At 41.4% G+C, this 24,207-nt stretch overlaps 1 protein-coding gene across 24 annotated transcripts in view; it reads left to right on the top strand.

Moving 5' to 3' along the window:
• FGGY (FGGY carbohydrate kinase domain containing) overlaps positions 1-24,207 on the top strand; it is a 399,022-nt gene that overhangs the window by 134,413 nt on the left and 240,402 nt on the right. For all 24 annotated transcript variants that reach the window (XM_057310627.1, XM_057310624.1, XM_026497979.4 and 21 more), the window contains one exon: positions 12,040-12,155. In XM_057310627.1, the coding sequence (XP_057166610.1) occupies positions 12,040-12,155 (116 nt within the window). The remainder of the gene's footprint in view (positions 1-12,039; positions 12,156-24,207) is intronic.

Raw genomic sequence — 24,207 nt, 5'->3', positions numbered from 1 at the left:
TCATCTGTTTTTATTATTTTATTTTTCCTTTTTAAGAAAAGGAGGTAACAGACAAGATAAACGCAGGGAAATCAAATATCTCAAATGTATTACACTCTTTCACATGCTCTAATTGATTTGTAAATATCTTTTCATGAATGGGCCTGAAAAAGCTCATATTTGGCAGGTGCAGACTTTTAATCGATCAGGCCAGGGTTTAAACTTCTGCCTTGCTCCTGCCTAATGGTATGACCTCAGATGAGTTACCCAACCTTCGTGAGCATCAGTGTCCTTCTCTGTTGAATGGAAATATTGATAGCATCCTTACCGTTTTGTTGTGGCGACAATTGCAGTAACCTACATAAAGTACTGAGCACAGTGCTTGGTCTGTGGCAGGGACTTATGACCCGTCCCTAGGTTCCTTCCCTTCCCCCTTTACTCCCCCACCTCTCATTTTGCCTCTAATCATTATCATCCTTATTTTTTAGGAGATAAATCCAAATCCATGAGTCCAGGGGCTTCCCCAAGAGCTTAGAATGTTTTGGCAGCGACTTTAGGATCTTTTGTTTTCTGACTCTTAGATCCCTTTTTCTTTGGGGGCATGGGAAAACTCCCTGAACTTGATTATTTATTCAGTTCTTTCATGCTCCCCATATTGTCGCAGCCATGTTCAAGCCATGTTATCGGCAAGTCTCACTGAAAAGGCAATTTAATATTGCCCTGTGTTGCATCATTGCATATATTATTTCGGTCTGTCACGGACCTGTCAGCAAGTCTTGATGAAGTACAGAGCCAATAGTAACAAGCCTGAAATCTGACAGCTCTCTCACAGAAGTGGCTCTGATTGGTGCAGGGGTATTTCTTCAGAAACAAGGCTGTCTTGGTGTCTTTGTGGATACAGTTGGCAATCTAGCCCCAGTCATATCTCCCCCTGAGCTCTATCTTCAGGGCTGGTGATTCAGTCTGTTGTATGGCTTGGAAAAAAGAGGCATCCCAGGCCTGGGATGTACTGAAGGTTGCAGCCAGGAATAGCTGGGTAATTTATCCCCACTCTCGGGCTCTAATTATTCTGTTATTCACCAGCTTGTTCGATTGAGACTCTCCAGGTTCTGCCTCACCCAAGCACAGAACAAAAGGCTTCCCTTGAAAGTGGGGGCCTGGCAATGTCAATACAGTGAACTGCACATAAATAATGCAACAGTGCCGACTTCATTTTTATAAAATCTTGTTGAGAAAGGCATGATAATGATCAGACCCCTGGAACTCAGCAGGCATGTGCTTTTGATGTGTGCCTTGCTCTGGGTAAAAGCAGGAAAGTCAGAAGTTCTTGTTCCTGCTACGGCTTCTTCGTGGTCTCAGGAGTGTGGCTGGAATCCTCGTGACATGTTCCGTTTGTCTCTCTCAGAGTTGGGGGGAGCTCCTCCCTGCCTGGAAAAACTCTGATACAAACACAGTGGGTCCACAGGAAATATTTTCTGAACTGATGTGTTTTATTAGAATGATGATGGTGGTGTTGATAATTCTATCAGTTACCACTATTCATCATCAAAAATGGGTTTTACTGCCATTTTAATCCTCCCAAGACTAGAGTGGCTTATCTCTCAGATTGCCCTCCCAGCTGGCCTTCCGTCTTTCCTTTTGTCTGCTCAGATTCCCCAAGAAGGAGTTTTCAGGCCATAACCTGGCAGCCAGAACTCCGGGAGCTGAGTTGGGGGAAGGATCTTGAGGGCTGACCTGCAAAGAGGCATTTCCTTACTTTATCTCTCTGTTCTTGAGATGCTCCTGCTTGTAGCTGGGCCTTGTACCCTACTCAGTCTCAGTGAGCCTTCATTGTCCCTCGCGGTGCAGCAGAGGGAGTGCCATGGTTGCTCATCCTGAGGGCACGTGGGGGTTACTCAATTCCCATGCAGCTTTCAGCCATCTCGCCGTTTGTAGCCCCACCTGTACTCCCACTTTCTGAAGTACCTGGTGCCTTTGCAGGGAAATCGTTGTGCTTCTGAACTTTTCACCTGCCACTTAGGTTTTTGTCTTTCCAAGTCTGCCAAGGGCCTTACAACTCATCCATCTGTGTTTTCTGCCTTTCAAGTCTGTTGCTGTCGTCTCTCCTGTTATCTTTGTCATTGTGGGTTTTTGCTTTTTTGAAATATTCTCATATGGCCATTTTATTGGAATCTTTAAAGGGAGCAGAGGTCAACGTGTGTCGTCAATCTGGCATCTTTAAATGGAAGGCTCTTTTTGTTTTTTGCTTTTTTCAAGAAAGAAAAGAGGCTGTGTTAGAGATTCAGCATGTTTTTGTGCCTGGGGAAGTAGGTGATGGGAGGTATGTAAGGTAGACGAAACACGTTTTCAAGAAGCTCTCCTTGTTCCGTTGAGGTGGGTGGCTTATGCAGGGAAGCCAGCGTTCTGCTGGTGCTCTTCGTCGCCCCAGGAATCAAGAATCGAGCCTTTTCTCTTCTAGAGCCTGCTCAGGGAGCACTAGCTGGAGATCCGGGCCTTATAATAGAAACAATTAAAAAGTGATTGGGAACCTGAAAGTCTCCTCCTATAACTGACATCCTAGGGCTCTCATTCATTTACTTAATAAACATGGATTGAGTTCTCAGAATTTGCCAGACAGGCGCTGTGCCTGGTGCTTGGGAGCGGCATGATGAATAAGGCAGACACGGTCCCTGCTGTGGGAGGTCATGGCCAGACCAGAGGTGCCGAAATTCCCAAAAGGCTAGATGGAGCATCAGGAAATGAAACAAAGTAACATTCTTTTATTAGAAGGTGGTAGATGCTTTAGTACCTCCCGACTTTCCCCACTCAAACAGGCTCTTCTCTAAAATACCATAAAAGAGAGCAAGCCCACAGTTCTGGACCCCTCCAGCCTGTCAGACCTTTTAATCAACATGGGCCACTAAGATTGCTGAGTTTTAGGCAGACTGGTGTAAAAAAAACAAGGGTGACCTTAGGTGGTCACATCCAGTTATACTGTCACGAATCCTTGATGTCGCGGACAGTTGCGCATTGCTTGTTAGTTCTGGGCTAAAACAAAGAAGAAAGAAATCAAACTGTAGCTGAGTTCCGGTTGCCATTCTAACAAACTACGATTTCTTCTTTAACACAAGTCGTCTTGATGCATTGACCCTTTTATCATTATGCACCTCTTGTTTCCCCGGTATATTTCTTGTTCTGCAGTTTACTTTCTGATATTCATACAGCCACTCAAACTTTTTTATCATTAGCGTTGGCCTGGCATCTCTTTTTCTCTCCTTCCACTCTTGAACCTATCTTGCATCGTTATATTTAAATAAGTTTCTTAAAGACAGCATGGAGTTGGATTTCATTTTTTATTTTTAATCCAGTCTTACAATTTTTGCCTGTTCATTGTAGTTTTTAGACTAGGTTTTTTTTTCTTATTTATTTTTTTAAAGATTTTATATATTTATTTGACACAGAGACAGCCAGTGAGAGAGACAGCCAGTGAGAGAGAGACAAGCAGGGGGAGTGGGAGAGGAAGAAGCAGGCTTCCAGCAGAGGAGCCTGATGTGTGGGGCTCGATCCCAGAACACCGGGATCACGCCCTGAGCCGAAGGCAGACGCTTAACGACTGAGCCACCCAGGTGCCCCTAGACTAGGTTTTAATCTACCATCTTGCCATTTGCCTTTTATTTGTTCTGTGTATTCTCTAATTTTTCCCTTTTCCTGCCTTCTTCCAGATTACTGAAATGTTTTTAGTATTCCATTTTATCTCCCAAATTGGTTTACTGATTTTATCTTCTTTTTTACTGGTTCCTCTAGGATTTGTAATATGCATCTTTAACTTATCATAGTTTAGTTACCTTCATGTAATTTTACACCCCATCACATATATCTTTCATATCTGTCTGTCATTTGTGCTTCTGTTGTCATGTTTTGTTTGTATGCATGTTGTAAGCACCACAGTACATTGTGTCTTTTTCTAAATTACCTTTTAAAGATGAAGACATAAAGTCGATTCTCTTTTAAAGAAACTTAAAAATGAAAACATGCCCTTTGTATCTACCCACATATTTACTGATTCTGATACTTTTTCATTACTTTGTATCAATTCATACTTCCATTTAGTGTCCTCTTCCTCCTCCCTAAAGAATTACCTTTAACGTCCTGTAATGCAGATTTCTTGGAAATGAATTCTCCCAGTTTTTGTTTGTTTGAAAAAGACTCTATTTCATATTAATTGCTTGAAGGTCTTTTTATTTTTTTCTGAATATAGAATTCTAGCTTGATTTTTTTTCTTTTTAAACCTTTCAGGTACTTTAAAGATGTCATTCCACTTTCTTCTGGGTTGCATTATTTGTGGTAAAAAGTCTGCTGACTTTGTTGGACTGTTCCTCTGTTTTGTGTCTCTCCTATGACTGCTTTTAATATTGTCAACTTTTAAAAAAAATTTGATTATATAATGTGTCTTGCTGAGGTTTTCTTTGTGTTTATCTTGCTTTGGTTTCAGTGAGCATGGCTCTGTGGGTTGATAGCTTTTATCAAATTTTTTAAAAATTGGCCATTATTTCTTCAGATATTTTTTATTGGATGCTGACATGTTAATTTTATGTTGTCCATAGTCTGGGTTTTGTTATCTTTTTTTAAATGACTATTGGGCTACTTTTTCTAGTAGGCTGTTAATGTACTTTTGGCTTTGTTTTATCTTTTGGAATCTTCTTTCAAAGCTTTGTTTATTGTAACCTTTACACAGGAAGGTTCAGTTATACTTCTAAGGCATTCTTTGGGGGTTTCCACTGAATGCCCCAAGTGATAAATGAGGACGTTTCACTCTAATTTTAGTCCCTCAGATGATTCTCATTCTCAGCTCTTTGTGAGCCCTGACAACAGCTCAGCTCAGAGCCTTCCAGTCACTTCTCATCAGACCTTTTGGAGTGTCCATGTACATATCTGCATCTTTGCAGTTAAAGATTTCGTGGGACTTCTGTGCAGTTTTCAGTACCCTCTTTCTGCACAGCTCCCTCCTCTTTGCAAGTGTGCGCCATCATGGCTTCTAGCCACCTCCAAATTCCTTGAATTCTCATATCAGTCTTCGCAATTTTGTGAACCTGACTTGTTTTCCTTGGCATCCTTTTTTCTGCTTTGTGGTCAGGTATGGGCTTCCTGGCAGAAAGCCAGAGTGATCTTAGGGCTCACCTCATTTGTTTCCTTCTCTCAAGGATCACAGTTCTGTGCTGCCTGTGGTTCAAGGTCTGAGAGCAATTGTGTCATATTTTTTTTTCCTACTCTTCCAATTTCTTAAGATGGGGGGTGGAGGTAAAATCCAGTCTCTTGTTAGTCCATCATGGTTAGAAGCCGAAACTTCTATTGTTGCTACTTCAGTGAGAGTTTCTATCTTGATGTGGCCCTTAACTTCATCAAATACTTTTTTCTTTTCAATGTGATTTGATCTTTTTCTCTCCTTTAGTAAAATACTATTCAAAATACATTCATACATCTTCAATTAAAATGTTTTGGAATGTTGTTCTTGATGTACTTTTTCCCCATTTTTATATAAAATTTGGTCATGTCTTGCTTAGAATTTTTACGCCCCCATTCATAATGTGAGAATGGCCTCTGATTTTTGTTTCTTATACTGTCTTTGTTTGGTTTTATAATATAGTTATGCTAGCTTCATAAATAACTTCCGGAGCATTTCCTCTTCTAGTCTCTGAAATAATGTGGAGTGCTTTGTTCCTTGCACATTTGTTAAACCTTTCTGGTACAACTATTTGGGCTCGAAATTTTATTTGAAGGATAATTTTTAACTATTGGCTTATATTTTTAATGGTCATGAGTTTATCAAAGTTTTCTTATGCTTTCTTGAGTCAGTTTTGGTAAATTCTGTCTTTCTAGTAAATTTCCTATTCCATCTAAATTTTGAAACATACTAGCATAATGTTATTTACTTAATCTCTTTTTTCTGTTGATGTCTTCTTTTTCTTTAGTTATGTCCCCCATTTTCATTCATGACATTTGTTACTTTTTCCTTCTCTCTTTTTTCCTTCCTCAGTTTTACCAGAGGTTTTTTTTGTTTGTTTGTTTGTATTGTCTTTTCTTAGAACTGTATTTTGGCTCTCTTGATTACCTAAATTTTATCTTGTTATGTTATTCTTTCATAGGCTTTTATCTTTACTAGTCCTTTTGATCTTTTTTTTTTTATTCAATCTATCTTTGTTTTTCATAATTTCTTAAGTTGTCTGCTTAGGTTATTGATTTTCAGACTTTTTTCATTTTTAATAAAACTTTTAAACTCAAAATTTCCTGTGAAATACCATTTTGCCTATCTAGTCTCTGCTTATATTATAAAATGTTCTCCCTCTCTCTCCCCCTATGTGAACATAGAGAGTTGAGTTTATTGATTATATTTGAGTCCTTTAATTACTCAATAGTAATATTATTATTCTTTTGGTTTACCCATTTCCTTAAATTCTGAAAGTACAGTAAAATCTTTAAATAAATTCTCTTTTCAAGTGGCTTTTTTTTTTTTTTTCAAATCTGGGAGCTCTTGTTTTATATATTTCACATTATGTTGTTCATTCATAAAATTTAATGAACAGTAATATTCTTGGATTGAATATTTTGTCATTCTGGAATGATCCTTTTAGTCTTGGCTAATATATTTGATCCTGTATTCTACTTTGATATTTAAATTGTCATATTAAAAAGTGTATTTGTTATTTCTTTGATGACTTCTTTAAAAATTTATTTATTTTAGAGAGAGAGAGCTAGGAGGGATTGAGGGAAGGGCAGAGGGAGAGAGAATCCCAAGCAGACTCCATGCTGAGTGTGGAGCATAATGGGGGGCTCAGTTTCATGACCCTGAGATCAGAACCTGAGCCTAAACCAAAATCAGATGCTTAACCAACTGCACCACCGAGGTGCACCTCTTTGTTGACCTTTTTATAAAAAACCTTTTTATCACATTAGAAAAATCTGTATTGTAAACAAGATATAACTCAATTTTAACCCCAATGTGAATATTGTTATCTTTTAACCACTTGTGGAATTCAGCCCATTCACATTTGTTGTTATAACTGAAATAAGTGACTTTATTCTTTCTATGGTATTTTTATTTTCTATCTTTATCATGTTACCCTCTTTTCCTTTCCCTTTTGATTGGTTTAGTTTGGTTTCACTGACTTCTTAACTTTCTTTTTGTTCCTTTTTTATTCCTTGTTATTTTGAGAGTTCTAAGCTTTTTGTTTCTGTTAGAAATTACCTTCTTATTCCATACACTAAACTTAACATTCTGCCCAAATATACATATATATGCATCTGCATACTTCTCCTGTGTACCCCTTCTTTAGTTTCTGACTCTGAGGTTTTGCCAGCAGTATTTTCAACTTCCAGGCCATTACTAGATTCTTCCTTCTAATATAGCAGGAAGGTGTTCCAGGAAAACTTAGTATTACAAATTCCTGCTTACATTATTTATCATCATCTATGTAGATTTAAATATGGGTGTATGTATGTGTGCACACATACGTACACATGCACATGTATGTGCAGGAGCGCACACACACATATGGAGAGATAGCGTGAACATCTGTGCTCACCACTGCTGGCTCCTCTAGTCTTTGATTTCCCTTATGTGAATCGCTTGTTTTTTTGGTTAAGTTCATTCTCAAGTATTGTCCTCAGAGCACGTATATGGGAAGTTTGCTTTTTGAATCCTCGCATGTTGAAAATGTTTTTCTTTTGCCCTGACAGCTGAATAATATTTTGTCTGGGCATAGGATTCTTGGATCATTTTTCTTAATAGTCTGTACATTATTCCACTGTCTTCTACATTCCAGAGGTGTAGATTAGAATTCCTTAACTAGTCTGAATCTCTTGCCTTTGTAAGTAACTTATTCTTTCTGTCTGGAAGCTTGTATAATTTTCTGTTTACGCTTGAAATTCAAGTATTTCCTGGATTCACTTCCTGGGCTTAATGAGAGTTTTATTCTGCAAGCTTAAATCTTGCTTCAGCTCAGTATATTTAAAAACAAAAACCTAGTACTGTATTCATTTAATTATAGCATTTCTTTCATCTTTTTTGGTGTGTGTGTGTTTTTTAATTTTTTCTTTTCTCTTTAAAAGAAAAAACCCTTCTGGAATTCCAGTTACTCTCATGTTACACTGCTGGATCTGCTCTCCACGCCTCTTTCTTCTCTCATCATTTCTTTCTTCGTGTCTTTGTTCTGGGTAGTGTGATATGTTGTTCACTTGGTCTTCCAGATCTTTAATTTGAATTTCAACAGTGCCAGTGATTTTCTTTTTCGTTCTTCTGCAGAAACTTTTAAATTGAAAAATCAGTCATTCTCATTCAGAAAGTCTTCCTTGCGTCCTTCTGAGCTCTTTGTGCCTCCCTTAGGGATACTCAGTTCCTGTGGTTTCACCATCCTGTCTTCAGAGACCTGTCTCCTCTACATGTTCTGTGGGACCCGCTCTCACTCGAACTGGTTCCCTAACTTAGATATTGGTTTTGTTCTCCCTGCTCATTGACCGCTGTTCTTCCGACTTGCACCTAGGATTTTGTAGTCTCCTCGGCATTAACAAATCTGAGAGCAGTGACAGCCCAGCAGTTTCTGCCCTGGCACTCTGGCTCCAGAGAACAAAAAGCCAGTGGCCCCTTCTCCCTGGGGACAGCACTCCTCCCAGGCTGCCCATCTGTGAAACAGCTCAGCCTGCTAGTGTCGCCCCAGTCTTTCGCAGTCCCCTGCCTGCAGTTGTAATCCTACAGAGTATATCTGCCACCCCCAATGGGCTGGTAGGTCAGCTTGCCCGATGGCGAAGAGTTATTCTGGGAGTTGCAAGCTGCTAACAAACACCTCAGGGAATGACAGAACCCTGGTCTTAATAGAGGCCTCGGGGGGAGGCAAACGTTTCCTTCTGCCACTGGTACCTTGCCTGTACTCTCTAAGACAAAATCCTATACTTACTCTGTGTCCTGGAGATTTCTGGAGAACCTGTGGCCTCAGGTGCACTCTGCATTTTGCCACTTCTGCTGCTTTTACACATTCATATTGCCCGGGAGTTGATTAAAAGACATCCGCATGGAATGGACCATGGTAGTGTTTGAATAATCCTGAAGGAGGCTGGAGTTGCCCTAGGCATCTGCACCTGTCAACTCCCTGCCCGTTGGGCTCAGTTATCTTCCCTCAAAGCAGTCTCTCTGGCCACCTATTTTAACTTGCTGTGAGGACTGAGACATCCCTCTCCTTGCCCTCTTTGGGGGGGTGAGGGGGAATCTACTTGGAATAAGTTAGTTGTGCTATAAAAGGTTGAGTTGTTTAACTGTTGACCGTTACAAACCACAACCAGTGCTCAGCAGTTAAACACAATAATCATATACTTGGCTCATGGGTAGCTCGTTTGGGCTGTGCTGTGCTGGGTGGTCCTTCTAGTCTTAGCTGAACTTGGTGCATCAGGTCTTGACTGCCTGGGGGGCATGTGTGATCCAGGTTGGGCTTGGTAGTCCTTGCTCTACTCCACATGTCTCTGCTCCTCCTCCTCGCACCAATGGGCTAGCCCCACGTGATTTTCTCAGAGCTATACCAGAGGTGCAAGAGAGCAAGCAGGAACACATAATGCCTCTTGAGGCATAGATTTGAACCCAGAATGCTGTCCTCCTGCCTTACATTTTTGACCAAATCCAGCCATGTGACAGAATCCAAAATCTAGAGGTAGGAAAGGAGATCCTGTCCACAATGTGGGGGTGGGAGGGGGTGGGGCAGCACAGCAAATTATTCGGCAAGAGATGCAGGTATGTGGAGGGTCAAAGACTTGGGGTCATGAACCCAGCCTGCCTCTGCTATGAAGAACTAGAATGCATATTTTCAAGTTAGAGTGCTGCCTCAAAAGAGAGAGCCCTGAGGTTAGCTTGGAGATAGTGGGGAGGTGCCATTGGAACTGGACCATCTGGATGACTTGGAATTTGCCAAGTGAGTGGAAGGAACGGTAAGCAGTTAAGACAGAAGGAACAGTCAGAACAGAGGCATAGAATTCTGCAAATGAATAGGGCATTTGGAGAGTGAAGAGTTGTTCTGTGTAGTCGGACCATTAGAAATAATCCCTCTACACCATCTTCTGTTCCATAGCACTGTTCTTTGCAGTGAGGTCTCAGGGATTCCAAAAAGTTGGAATTCCAGGCATTGTGCCAGGAGGAATTAGCCTATTTTGTATTCTTCAGGATATGCTACATAAGTAACTACCTTCTTTATACCTCAAAAAAAAAATGTATCTTAAGTAAGGTGAAGGATTTAGCACATGCATCTTACATTTCTGTTGGTGCTAACACTCCTTCAGTATATCTGTTCTGCTTAGCTCAGCTCAGTGTGTCTGCCATCTACATGACATCTGAAAAAAAATCAGTAATGGTCAATAACATTTGTTTGCTTTCAAAAGACATTTAGGTCTCATAAAATGTCACCTGTGTGGAGCCTTTCTTGCTTGATACTTCCTCCCCTTTCCTCCTGCCAGGTGATATCAGATTCAGATTCACCTGCTAAAGGTTTTCATTCATCTATCTCCTTTGAACATTATTGTTAGTACATGATTTTAGGTGTGATTGATCAAGTTCTGTCTCCCCCAGTTTAACTGTCAGCTTCTATGGGAGCAGACCAAGTCTCTTGCATACCTTTGGTTCTCCAGGGCATTACCTGGTGCCAGAATCATAGTAACTGAATACTAAATATTTGAGTGGATGAGTGAATCATTGTGAATGATTGAATGAGATGCACTTAGACTGTTGACTCTATGAGATAGTTTTATCTTTAAAACTGTGTGAGCTTCCCAGGTTTATCACTTACCTCTGCTGCCAGTCACTCAGTATTCATTGTGGCTGAATATGGACTCAGGACTGGAGGTAGAGCTGATCAGGACTGCTTTTGCTCTGAAGGAATAGCTGGAGTTAATGGGCGAGCTAGGGAAGCTTTGGTCAGTACATTTCATTACAGTGATCATTGTTAAGGCTAAGTCCAGATTGAAGCTTAGAGAAGAGGCTTTGGACAGCTTGCCCTTCACTGGGGCCTCATGAAAAGGGAAGATCTGAGCTGAGTTATGAAGGCTAACTAGCAAAGGCATAATAGTGAAGAACATTCTTGGCAGAATGAAGCAAAGGTTTCAGTGCACAGGGAAGTGAGAAATCAAGGCCTGCTACAGGAAACTTCAAATAATTCAGTTTTGCAGAATGGAGAAAGCAAGGGTGGGAACAGCAAGACAGGAGTCTGGTGGTCAGCATAGTCATATCACAAAGGGTGTTTTAAAACCCTGCTAAGGTTTGGACTTTTTCCTGAAGGCAATGAGAAGCAATTGAAAAGTTTTAAACGGGGATTGATTGCCTCAGATTTCATTTTCTGTGGTTTGCTATTGACACAAGATGAGCATAGAAAGCAGTAGCACTATTGGGAAGCTATGTAAAGAAGCAGTTAATTACGCAGCATTTTAAGGGCTGTGGTAGAAGGTATGTTGCATGTTCTAGAAGCTCAGAGGAGGAGCACCCACACACAAAACTGGAGACTCAGCCTCGGCTGGAGAAGTATTTGAGTCATTGGGGCAAAGAAGCTGGGAAGAATTTTCCAAACAAATAGGAGTAGGGCAAAGGCACAGATGTGCAAGAGTTTTTTTGTTTGTTTGTTTGTTTTCCAGAAAACTGCAAATGAATTTTTTATTGCTTGAGTGTAGAAGACGAAGGGTAAATGAAGCTGGAGAGGAAAGTACCTTCCAGCATTCCAGTCTTCCTCCTATTAAATATTGCTTGAGACTAGGGCAACCATATATATATAGACCAGGCACTTTTTCAATTTCTTTTTACCTTTTTTATTATAGAGAATTTTGAACATGCACAAAACAGAGTAGATCATGAACACCCATTTACCCATCACTCAGCCCCACAACCACCAACCCATGGCCAGGTATAAATGGAGACTTTGGATCTGAACGGGGATGTGTAATTACTTACTTTGGCTTATTCTACTTCTTTAACACTACTGCAGATATCTGGGTAAGTATTTGGCAAAATATAAAGGAAACCTGACTCATATTATTGGTTCTACCTTTCTCCCATTTTCTTAGTTCTCTCTGCTCCCTGGTGTGCAAATGGACGTACTCTGCAGAGAAAGGCTGGGATGACAGTTTCTGGAAGATGGTTGGCTTGGAAGATTTTGTTGCAGATAATTACAGCAAAATAGGTAAACAGCAAACAAAATGAAAACACCTGGAGAGTAATTATGTGTATGTATATATGAGGATATTGTCCTTTAGTGTGTTTTTGTTTTTTTATGAATTGAAATGCAGGGGGCACCTGGGCAGCTCAGTTGGTTAAGCATATGACTTTGGCTGAAGCCGTGATCTCGGAATCCTAAGATCAAGCCCTGTGTCAGGCTCCCATCTCGTTAGGGAGTCTGCTTGTCCTTCTCCCTCTGCCTCTGCCCCTCCCCGCCCCCCACTTGGGCACACGCGCTCTCTCTCTCAAATAAATAAATAAAATCTTTTTTAAAAAAGAAGGGCGCCTGGGTGGCTCAGTAGGTTAGGCATCTGCTTTAGGCTCAGGTCTTGATCTCAGGGTCCTGGGATTGAGCCCTGCGTCCATCTGGGCTCCCTGCTCAGCAGGGATTCTTGCTTCTCCCTCTGCCCCTCTCTCTGCTCATGCTCTCTCTCTCTCTCTCTCAAATAAATAAGTTTTTTTAAAAAATGCAGAAACTCAGCCCTGTTTTTCTAAGAGAAAGGAATCCGTTTTGATGGATAGACAGTGACTATCCCTTATATTGGGGCTCATGGGAACTGAGTGGAGATACAGACTGTGGAAAGTCTGCATTGAAATATAGACTCGTAGACATGGGCTAGATTGAGGAAGACATTCTCATGGAGTAGCTGAGAGTAGCATAATCAAGGGGGTGTGTATAGATGGTTTCCAATCAGTACTAGGAAGATGCTTTGTGAATTAGATTCAAGGAACCAGGCAAGGCCATGAGCAGAAAGAAAAACAATTGAAAAGATAAAAATGAGAAGAAACTGCAGCATGAGCCAGTGGTTCCTGACTAAGGCCATAGGGTCCCAGACTTCCAGTTTTATGTGACCAGCTAATAAAGATGTGGGTGACTAGTAGGGGTTTACTTGGTGAAAGAATTGAGATGCAAGGTACATATATATAACAGTAGCCGGCATTTAAAAGTTTAAGGTTTGCTTGTTCATGTCAGAGAAAGTTGTTTATTTCCTATAGTTACTACTTGCAGTTGTAGTAAGCTGTCATCAGGTAGGCAATTATCCTTAATTAAATAGAAATCCTTTTGTACTGTTTAGTGTTTAGGCTAAGATGTTGTAACAATAAAAGTGAAAAGAACAGTGGGTTAATAAACAAGATGGAAGGTAATACCCTTTTTATGTAATAGAATAGAGGGAAATGACTATCAGGCCAGCTCTGCCATTGTCACAACATGGCCTCCAACCTTGGGTCCAAGTTAGTTACTCCAGTTCTCAGCAGTTCCCGGTCAGTGAGTGGGAGGAATGAAAAGGACCAGAGGAGTCCATCTGCATTCTTCTGGAGAGACCATAACATGGAAATGAGCCACGTCATTGCTGATCGCATCCCATTAACCAGCACTTGTTCATAAGGCCCCACGAGGCTGCAAGGGTGGCTGAGGAATGTGGCCATGGGCTGGGCAGCTGTGTGTCCATTCACGTGGCCAGCTAAAACTTGAGAGTTGTGCTGTTAAATATTGGCGAAAAACTGGTGTCTGCTACAACCTCTTCTTCTTTTTTTTTTTTTTTAATTATATGTTAGTCACCATACAGTGCATCATTAGTTTTTGATGTAGTGTTCCATGACTGCCCTTGATAACCAAGTCATGTGGTAGGTGATTTCAGTTCATCCTTTCTCTGGGGGAGTCCTCGTGACCCATCTATTAAAGGGCAAGAGTTTCAGGATAGAAACATGAACGATTCAGGTAGCCCCGCTCTACTATGTTGTAGATAGCCTAACTGGTTGTGTGTGGTCTGTTCAACTACTAATTGCTAAGTCTGGGGAAAAAACAGAGTAGTATGCAGCAAGAACCATTCTGGAATTTCCGTGGCTCTGTTGAAATCATGTCTGGATCTGAGCTGGTTAGAGAAGGGAAGGAACTTGGGACCAGGGAAGAGAAGAAGAAAGCAAAGCGGTCGTCATTCGTCATCAGCTATATTCTGAGTCCTTTGGTAGGTGATTTATGTACATTATCTCATGTGGCCCTCACAAAACCTATTGGTGTAATAACTATTCCCATTTTATGGACGGGAAAACTGGGATTCAGTTCCTTGTCCACTAGTAAGTTGTCGAGTCAGTATTAGAACTAGGGTCTCTAACTCCACACTTTTCTGCCGAAGCACACTGACTATGAGGATATACGAGACTGAGGGAGCTGATGTGGCTGTATGGTTGGCTTCCAGTGGGCCAGGATTTAGCCCCCAAAGTTAACATCAGCTAGATTGGAACAAGTGCACATACCTGAATAGGAGAAAGGTGTGATGGGATCTCAGTTGATAAATGGAGTATAACTTCACAGGGTATAAAAAAGTATTAAAACTGTAAGTCAGAAGATGGTTGGCTTTAAATTCTGGGTCTTCCAGCCATTTGGAAGCAGCAGCTTGGACAGCGAGAGGGGAATAGGGTCGGCCTTTTATTCTGGGGTCTGAGTGAGCTGGCTAGAGGCTGGCATGTTGGGACTCCTGCCAACCAGTCTGGGTTTTTAGACAGTGCTTCCTGTTCACCAGGGAGAAAGGGCAGCCACACAGGAAGCCAGTGCTAAGCCAAAAGCTTCTGGAGGGCAGGGATCACTGTACCCTACCCTTAAGTGTCTTGGCACAGGTGATATTGATAGATACCTGCTATGAAATGTGTGGGACACAAACTCAGTTGCTGGAATGGAGACAGATGGCAAGAGTGGAGAGAAAACTGTGGCAAGGAGATGTCCTGGGTGCCTTAGTCCACTATGCTGTACCAAAACACCATAGACTGAGTGAGTTAGAACAATGGAATTTTTCTCTCACAGTTCTGAAGGCTGGGAAGTCTAAGATCAAAGTGCCAACAAGGTTAAGTTTAGTTCTGAGGCCTCTTCTCGTGGCTTGTTGGCAGCCACCTCTCACTGTGTGCTCACATGACCTCTTCTTTGTACGTGTGCAGAGATGTGCACAAGAGAGTGCTCACTAGTGTCTCTTCCTCTAAGGACACAAATCCTATTGGGTCAGGACCCCACCCTTTTTCTAAAGATTTATTTACTTATTTTAGAGAGAAAGAGAGCACACACAAGTGGGGGAGGGGGAGAGAGAGAGACTGACTCTCAGGCAGACTGCCTGCTGAACACGGAGCCGGACACAGGGCTCGATCTCATGTGAGATCATGACCTAAGCGGAAATCAGGAGTAAGACATTCAAGTGACTGAGCCACCAGGCACCCCAGAACGCTACCCTTTTGACCTTAATTACCTCCTTACACACCCTCTCTCCAAATATAGTCACATTGGGGATTAGGGCTTCAACATATGAATTTGGGGGACACAATTCAGCCCATAGCACCAGGGTATTAGTACACTGGTCATTAGAGCTGAAGCAGAGCCATCAATTCCTGAGTCCCCAATCTGCTCTTTTTGGAGGCACCCCATGAGCTTGCTGCCTTGATGGAGAGCCATCAAGACTGAGTGCCAAGGGAAGGTCTCTTGTCTTGTGATTGAGGGGTACAGGCAAGATGGATCTAAAACACTGAACCGGGAGCTAGAGTGGTTCTAGTTCTGGCACTAATGGTGTGAACTTAGATGAGTCTCGTAATATTTCCATATAGTCTTACCTGTGAAGGCATAATTAATGGTAGCAATTCAAACTAATAGTTCACTGCTTCTCGGACATGGTACTATTGCATTATAACCAATATATTTGTAAATTTCTAAAACTGTGTAATGGAGTTGTTTTTATGTATCCTCTTCTAAACAGCTGAAGAAACCAAGGGTCAGAAAAGGGAAGAGTGTTTAAATGACAGTTGTTCAGTTTGTAAGTGGTAGAAACAGAATCCAGACCCATGTTTGGATGATTCCAAATCCTGCTCTAACCCTTTTGCTATATTGACTTCCAGTTAATACCCATTGTGTGCCTGTGAATGGTAGGTGACAAATCAATACCAACCCTGCTTCCCCTTCTATATTTCAAGGACATTTCTCCGTGCTTTCCCAGACCTTGTTGCGTGTAATTCTCACGATCCGTGACAAAAGTAATGTTACCTTGTTTGCAGATGAAAATTTGATAATCTCATCTAACCCCATGCAGAAGCAATAAATGCTAAGTCAGGATTGAAACCCTCCCAATGGGAGGCCCTAGAAGGAGCTAATATCTTATTGGAACACAAATTTCAACTTCAATTACTTGTGCCTCCCCACCCCCTAAATTTGGTTATTCCTTCTGAGTGTTCTCATGGTATATTGACCATATCTTAGTATAGTACCCATTGATTACCTGTATGTGTCTTGATTCTATACTAGACTGTGAGCTCCTTGACGTCAGGATTTTCACTAATTTACCTTTGTGTCCTCAGTCCCAGCATAGGGGATGGTACACTTTAGTAGCTCAAATACAATGTGATTAGTAAGTGAATAAATTGACTTGAGATGGCTGGTCCTGGTAGGTTGGCACTTTTTGCTTTTAAAAGCTATAATGATATTTACTGATTTTAGTAGTAGTCTTTGGTGACTTGGGTCCAACTTCAACTCTGATTTTTTTATTTTAACATTTGGTGCTCCCCCCAGCCCCAACACAAAACCCATGTTTAATTAGTATATTAGGTTTGCTAATAGAGCAATACCTACAGGAAATATTCGTTAAAAATCCATAATGTTAATCTAGCAGAAAATTTCCAGAGTAACTGTATTAGATTTAGCCTGTTAAGTTAATGGATTTTTAATGGATGTCCTAAGGAGACATATCATTAGCCAGAATATTGCCATACATGAATTAAAACTTATCCATTCATCAAAATTAATTGTGTGATATTTCCTTTGATTTTCATTTCTGGTGACTTGAACTTGTAGTTTCAGTCTGATCCGAAAGTGGAAGATAGTAAAGAGGTTGTTAACTCTCAGTTGTGACTTTCAGAGATTGCTCTGGAAGATACCTCCAGAGATTCTTCAGTAATTTTTGTAACCATGAGAAATGAATCTCGGAAGCTTCCCTGTGAAGTGTTAAACATTTCCAGTGGACTCATTGCCCGTCAAGATGTGGGCAATAAAGTGCAAAACCTTTTAGCAGATTTGAACAGAGCTTCGTGGATTTGAGCATTAATACAATTACCATAATTCGCTCCATGTGGAGCTTTTAGCCAAGTCTTTACCAGCCTTCCTGGGCTCATGCAGTAAATAAATGCTTTCCCCGAAAACTGAACACCTCAGCAACTGATGGTCTTACGGAGGGATGTCTATGAAATAAATTATTGATGGAGTGTAAGTTAAGGATCAAATGCAATATTTATATGGTGCATTTGAAGGACAGGGCAAGAAATTTACAATGTTTTAAGTAACTTACAGGCAAATTTTCAAAGCTAAAATGTTACCACCTAATGCCTTCTTTCAAGGGGGTATTTGGATGGTTTGATTGGGGAACATTATACTAAGTAAGGTGAAAAATAGTTTTGTGAATCAAAAGAATACAGTAGACATTTCTTCACAATTGAAGCTGTACTGACGAAACTGTTTAACGTTCAGAATTGATGGGAGACACTCAAAACCCGGTGTCTTGCAGGGAATCATCTACCCACAGTCCAATAAAATGATCTGTGCCAATAACTGTTGACCTTCAGTTCCATGTGAATCATCCACAGGTCACCCATCTAATCCTACTTATCTACCAAAAGCAAACAGGAAGGAAGAGATCAGGGGGGAGAAAGGCCCCTTAGGAAGACAAGCGGCATCCCACCTGCTGTCATCCATTATCCAGGCTCTCTTTCAGCACTTTGCAGTTGCCTTTTTACAGAATTCTGGGAAGAGTGCTTCGATGTGTTCCTGGGGCAGGCCACTTCATGGGGACGCCCCTACACAACAGGGCTGAATTTGAGCGCTTATTTGCATTACAGAAAGAGCTTTGTTCTGTACAAGGGAGCAGTGTGCTAGCCGCCAGATCCTGCATAATGTGGAAAACCAGGTGAAAACCAGGTGAAAAAGAGACTTACAAGCTCAGGTAGAAGGAGTTACTAACTTAAGTGAGAGGCAAAGTCGAAGATACGCACGCGTGAAGGAAGACCATTACCTAAGGGGAGGAAGGCTACGTTTGTGAACTTCTTTTCTCTCCCTCTGGGAGACTGTGTTTTAGGCACAGGGCACTGGCTATTATCTGGCACACAATAGATACTGACGAAATACTTGGTGAATGAGTGAATATATATTTGAATGGAGGATTTGATAAACAATTCCTTTTTTGGCCTCAATTGTCCAAAATACTTATGCACTCTCCATAAATTGTTTTGAATTATGTGACATTACTAGGTGACAGACAGTGATTTCATTTCATAATTTCAGTGTTCACAGTACTTTTTTCATGAATATATTTACCATTTAAGAAAGGGCTCTGTGGAAAACACACTGTACCCCTGAGTGATAGTTGCAGTCTAACCTCATTCCGGTAGCATTTCTCTCCGAGACCTCTCCATGACAGGAAATATTTCAAACTCCTTCACAGAAAACAAACAAAAACAAGCAAACTTATTTTAAGAAGATTAGAACTATCACTTTTCCATAGAGTAAAGTAACCCTGCAGTTAACTAAATCTGCATTTGAGGTATTTTTGTCACGTAGGCTTCACACTGGAGGTAAAGAGTCATGACTCATCACATGTATGTGTTGAGGACATCGATGGCCCAGTATTCACCACTGGTCTGCTCTGAAGTCTAAACAATTGAGAACAATTCCCAGAGCCAGCTGAAAAAAAGTGCAGTACTGAATTAAAGAGCACAGTGGGGAAATCCTCCCTCTTTTCTGTACATGGCTAGACCTTGGGACCTGCATGACACTGACCTAATCCATTCCTTGGTAGGCCAAGGATCTCACACAAAGAGATGAGACCTGGCTAGGCTTGCTTTGGCACTTGATCTTAATTCACAAACTGAAAGAGCCTGCTGGCCTGGGTCTAGGTAGTTCAAGAAGACAGACCCATGCCAAGCCTGCACTGACTCCATGCCAAGGCAGTGGCACTACTTCCTTCTTAACATGGCCCCAGAAAGGTTGGGTTTTCTCCAAGTCTCATGGATCAGCTAAGTGATCCTTCTTCCCATGGATGGAATATGTAAGAGTATACAAGCCTGAGATGAGAGTGTTCATGTGAATGCTACTCCATCCTGAAGGAGTGAAGAGGAAATCCCCTTGTGGACACACGGCAAAGGGGTTTCTACCAGTGATAGACATGATGGCCAATGTTGGGAGCCTGAATCCAGGGATATCATATCATCCATAGTTGTGGGTATTATAAAAATCCTTTTATGGCTGTTAATACTCAATGATCTGAATTTTCCCAGTAGAGCCAGATATGTTTGCGAGGATTTATCCATTCATTCCTTAGAATGTGAGACTTTTCATTTAGAATTTTGCTGAACTGCTGCTTCATCTTGGTATCGTGGGATGTTGGTGCTTTTTTTAGTAATATGTTTTGGGAGGTCTGGAGAAATCTTTGGCCACAGGTAATCCCAACATTTTCCAGGATCTATGGGTCCTTTCACACCACTATTTCCCATGTCCTGGGGGAGGCCATCCCTATGGGTGCCATGGACTGGGCTTTGTCTTTGCCCTTTACCCTGAGTCTTTGGTCTTATCCCACTTTTTCTTATTACCCTTCTCATTCCTGTCCGGATGATAGAACAAGGTCTTTTCAGTACCTGAGGCAAGTTCATATTCTCTGAGTATTGTACTGTCTTATTTTATCTTTTAAAATAAAACTTCTGCCTTCTGCCTAATAGAGAATGACCTAGAAGTCTTCATGTTAGTTAGTGATCCATCCAGTCATGCATCCATCCAACCAACCATGCTACTGAGTGCCTCCTGTGTGCCAGGTGCTGGACTAAGTATAGGAGATATAAAACTATATTCATCATGGTCCATGCCCATGGGCTTCTCATGTCTATGGCACAGAGGCAAATAAATCAATAGTCTCAGTGTTTTCTTGTTTTTCAGTAAGTCTAGGCAGGTTCAGAATATCGTGGGCAAGCAGAGCAGAAAGTCACAACTGGAGATGGCATCAAGGAAGTCTTCTTACGAGATGGCATTTGAAATGTCTAAAAAAATATGAGTGGTAGTTTACCAGGTAAAGGTGGTAAATGATTTTTAAGGCAGAGGAAACAGCCCAGGCAAAGGCATGGAGGCACAGAAGACTATAGGTGTGCATGAATTTCTGGATGTGGCTGGAGCATAGTGGACCTACCGTGGGGAAGGAGAGGGGACTGGATTTAATTTCTTTCTTTTTTTTTTAAGATTTATTTATTTATTTGTGTGGCGGAGGAGGGAGAAAGAATCCCAAGCAGACTCCACGTGGGGCACTATCTCATTACCCTGAGATCATGACCTGAGCTGAACTCGAGTCAAATGCTTAACTAGCTGCACCACCCAGGCGCCCCAAGGGACTGGGTTTCATTTCTAATGGGGCTTCTGTCCTTCCTTAAAGAGGGGGCCGCTGGTAGGAGACTCAACAAGATTTTCTCCATTCCTCTCAAGAGATGGTTCTAATTACTACTCCTGCCCACGCTGTGAATAAAATCATGGGCAGTTTTAGAAGTTTTGTAGCTCCTACAAAGATGATTGTGTGTGAGCGCATGCGCTTGTCCACCAGGTCTGTTTCTTTCCTCTAAGCACATACAGTACCCATTACCTACCTTCCTACCATAAAGTTTTGTTGTGAAGCTGAAAGGAGGAAATATCAGATAGCACAGGGCAGTGTGGTTTATAAAGCCTAGAGACTTGTTAGTTGTTCTCATTTTTAAATGTATCTTGGCACCACAAGGACAAGGATCTTTACTGTCTCAACATTCTGTTCCCTGCCTCTTGGGCCCGAAAAAATTATTTGTGCTCTCCCCACCCACCGCTGCCACTCTTAGATTCCCAGAAGTACTGTTTCAGTTGCTAACCCTTCCAGGAATAGCCCTGCAGAGCCAGGAGGGCAAAGGAGCAGTGATGACCACATCATGCTGTAAGGTAATGGCTTTCAGAAGGCTTGCTGTGTATAAGGTTTCATGGAACTGCTCTTCCTTTCAGTATGGCATCTGGAAGATAATTGGAAGCCCCCCAAAAGTGAGATCAGCCTCTAACTCCTCTTACTGCTGGGCAGTCAGAGAACAGCAGAGCTGAAAGGGATCATAGAGATTTTGCTCCTCTGTCTTCATTTTATAGATGAAAACCCAAGATTCAGGGAAGTAGGGTGAATTTCCTTGGTCTTAGAGCACTTTAGTGAGAGAGCTGAGACCAGAAACCAGGTTTCCTGACCCCCAGTCTGGTGGCTGTTCCAGTACTCCATGCCACTTTTTCTTGTCTTAAACTTTTTTGACAAATTTTGGTCATTTAACTGATCTGGTTACTGTCATTTGAAAGGGACTGAGCACCAGAAGAATGTGGCTGAGGGACAGGCTTACATATGTGAATTCGCCCAATGTAGGGTCCACTTTTCACCCTTGCAAATGCAGAAATTGGGCTTTGCCCAAGCAACCAGGGATCGTTGGATCTAGGAATATATCAGTCAAGCTCCTAAGCTAGATGCAGTTAAACTAGAATAATTAAATACTAATATTAGCTTTTGCCTATTTCAGTGGCTCAGAATTGGTCACCAGTGCCTGAGTTCAGATGGCTCAGTTATCTGCAAGCCATATACACTCTGCCTTATGTATTGTTGGGTGAGGCACTTGATTTTCCTGAGCCTTAATTGGTATATTATAAGAATTACAATAAATAATGCAGGTAAAGATCCTAGCACTTAGTAAGTCTTCAAAAAATGTCACTTCTTACTATCTTCATAACTATTCATTCTCCTGAACTCAAATTCTTCCCTAGATGATAGGTCATGTCTGCCAAAGTCAGTACCCCATGAATAATGCCATGTAATTACTGCCAACTTCTTCTGACTTTGGGGAATGCTTCTCCCCCCGCCCCCCAGCCCCCGAGCTCTACCCTTGGGTTCACACAATTTTTGTTCCAGGCAGCATGTAATAAAATAATCAGACTTCTGCTTTGAAATCATAATCACATTCCAGTCTTACCTCCTTGAGAGCTTATGTTGACCAGAATTATAGGTTTTCCTAAATTCTTCAATACCATAACTGGCAATCTTTAGCTTTTTCTCATGAACAAAAGGGCACATATCCATAGGCAAATAAAAAATACAAGATACATAGGTGATAATAAGCTAAGAAACTCAGTGACTACTATTCCTACAGTGCTTTATGACTTTAAAAGAGTATTTCTTTTCATGCACTCTCACACTGATTTCCCATCAGATTCGAAAAGTAGTTTTTATTCCAGATTTACATTTGGGCAAACCAGAAGTTAGAAGTGTTTGAGTTACAAAGACCTACAATTGAATCCCAAAAATCACCACTTATTGACTCTATGACCTTGTGGAAGTCACTAAGCCTCTCGAGACTTGATTTCATTTATTAAACAGGTGTAGGAATACCTACCTTGCATGGTCTTCATGATGGAGTGGTGATGTATGTAACGTGTCTCACTTCTAGTAAGACCCCAGTAAATGGCCACTAAATTAACTGACATGAGAAGATTTAATACAATGTAAAATATCATAGTGATAAAAGGAGTTAATATTGGGCTACCCTAATGTCAAATTCTATGAGCAACCAAAAAGGACTTTTGATAACTGTATCCACAGGAAGAAAAACTAAGAAGGTGGGGTTAATGGTTTGCAAAGATTGGATCATATTAATGATTTGGTTATGAAAAGAGGAAGTACTTTTATTTTCCTTCTTTGTTCTCATTCATTAATTTAATGCTAGGCATCATGCTACTTGTAGGAGAATAATGATGAACCAAAGCCAACAAGGTTCCTGCCTTCGTCAAGTTTTCAGTGTAGTGAAGAGTGCATCAGTCAATCAGTCACAAAATTGGCACTAAGGTAAATGGTACAAAGAACAGGTCAATGGGGCTTAAGAGTGAGTGATAATGGGATATGGCCTTGTCAGGGACTGTAGGAAATGTTTGAGGAATGGATGTTTAGAGAAGGTTGATATGCAGTAACTCTGAGAAGAGGGCTGGGAACAGTGTTTCAGGTAGAGGGAACAGCATTTGCAATGACTCTGGCAGGAGGGAGCATGGTGAAGGAAGACCACTGTGGCTAGAGCTGAGAAACTTGGAACAGGATGCAAGACAATGCTGAAATCATTAGCTCAGAGAACTGGCTTCATTCAGACTGAGTGTGGCTGAGAGAAAATGGGGTCTCAGTCAGTGTTGTATATTCATGCTCAGCTGGGTATTCACAACTAAGAAAATAAGTTGCAGGTGTGATCTTGGAGCCCCTGAGAGCAAGATTGAATTGCTGCTCAGGTAAGTTACCTCTCCCAGTTTTCCAAAAGTTTGGTCCCTAAAATTGTGTACTTCATGTTATGACACAAGATATCTTGGTTGTGATTATTATGCATATAATTATAAAAGCGGATGTTATTAGGAAGTTGCACAGGATCACTATGAGTGAGTTCTGCTAACCTAACCTCAGATATTGTCTGTTCTTGAAATTGCTTCCTCGGGAACACTCTCCTTCTTTAGATTGTTGGGCATAATCTAAGCTCTAGTAGCACCTAGTGCTTCCACCTTGTCTGTCTGCTCTTATACCCTCAACTAGACTGTTCGTGCTGTCTCCTGCCCAGCATCACCACTAAATAAATGCTGGCTGGCTGGCTGGGGGAGATTGACATCCAACACAGAGCTCTTGATTTGCCCACACGGCCCAGCCACCCAGCATGTTCCTCTTGTCTCCTCTGTCTCCCATAAAAGGTACAACAGCTCTCCTACTTGGTCAGGACCCAGACCCAGAAGTCATTCTTGATGCTTCTCTTTCTCTTTCACCTTGTATTTAATTCACCAGCAAGTCCTGTCTGCTTGGCTCTAAAATGAACCCTGAATTAGGCCATTCCTACCCCTTTTCACTATCACCATCCTAGTTCAAAGTACTTTCATCTCTTGCAGGATTAGTGTACCAGACTCTTAATTGGTTTCCTTGATTATGTTCTTCCCTCTGATAATCCATTCGCTA

This window comes from Ursus arctos, unplaced genomic scaffold (genome assembly GCF_023065955.2).
Source record: "Ursus arctos isolate Adak ecotype North America unplaced genomic scaffold, UrsArc2.0 scaffold_12, whole genome shotgun sequence".
Classification (NCBI taxonomy): domain Eukaryota; kingdom Metazoa; phylum Chordata; class Mammalia; order Carnivora; family Ursidae; genus Ursus; species Ursus arctos.
Note: the sequence above shows the minus strand (reverse complement) of the source record. Positions and strands in the feature narration are given on the sequence as shown.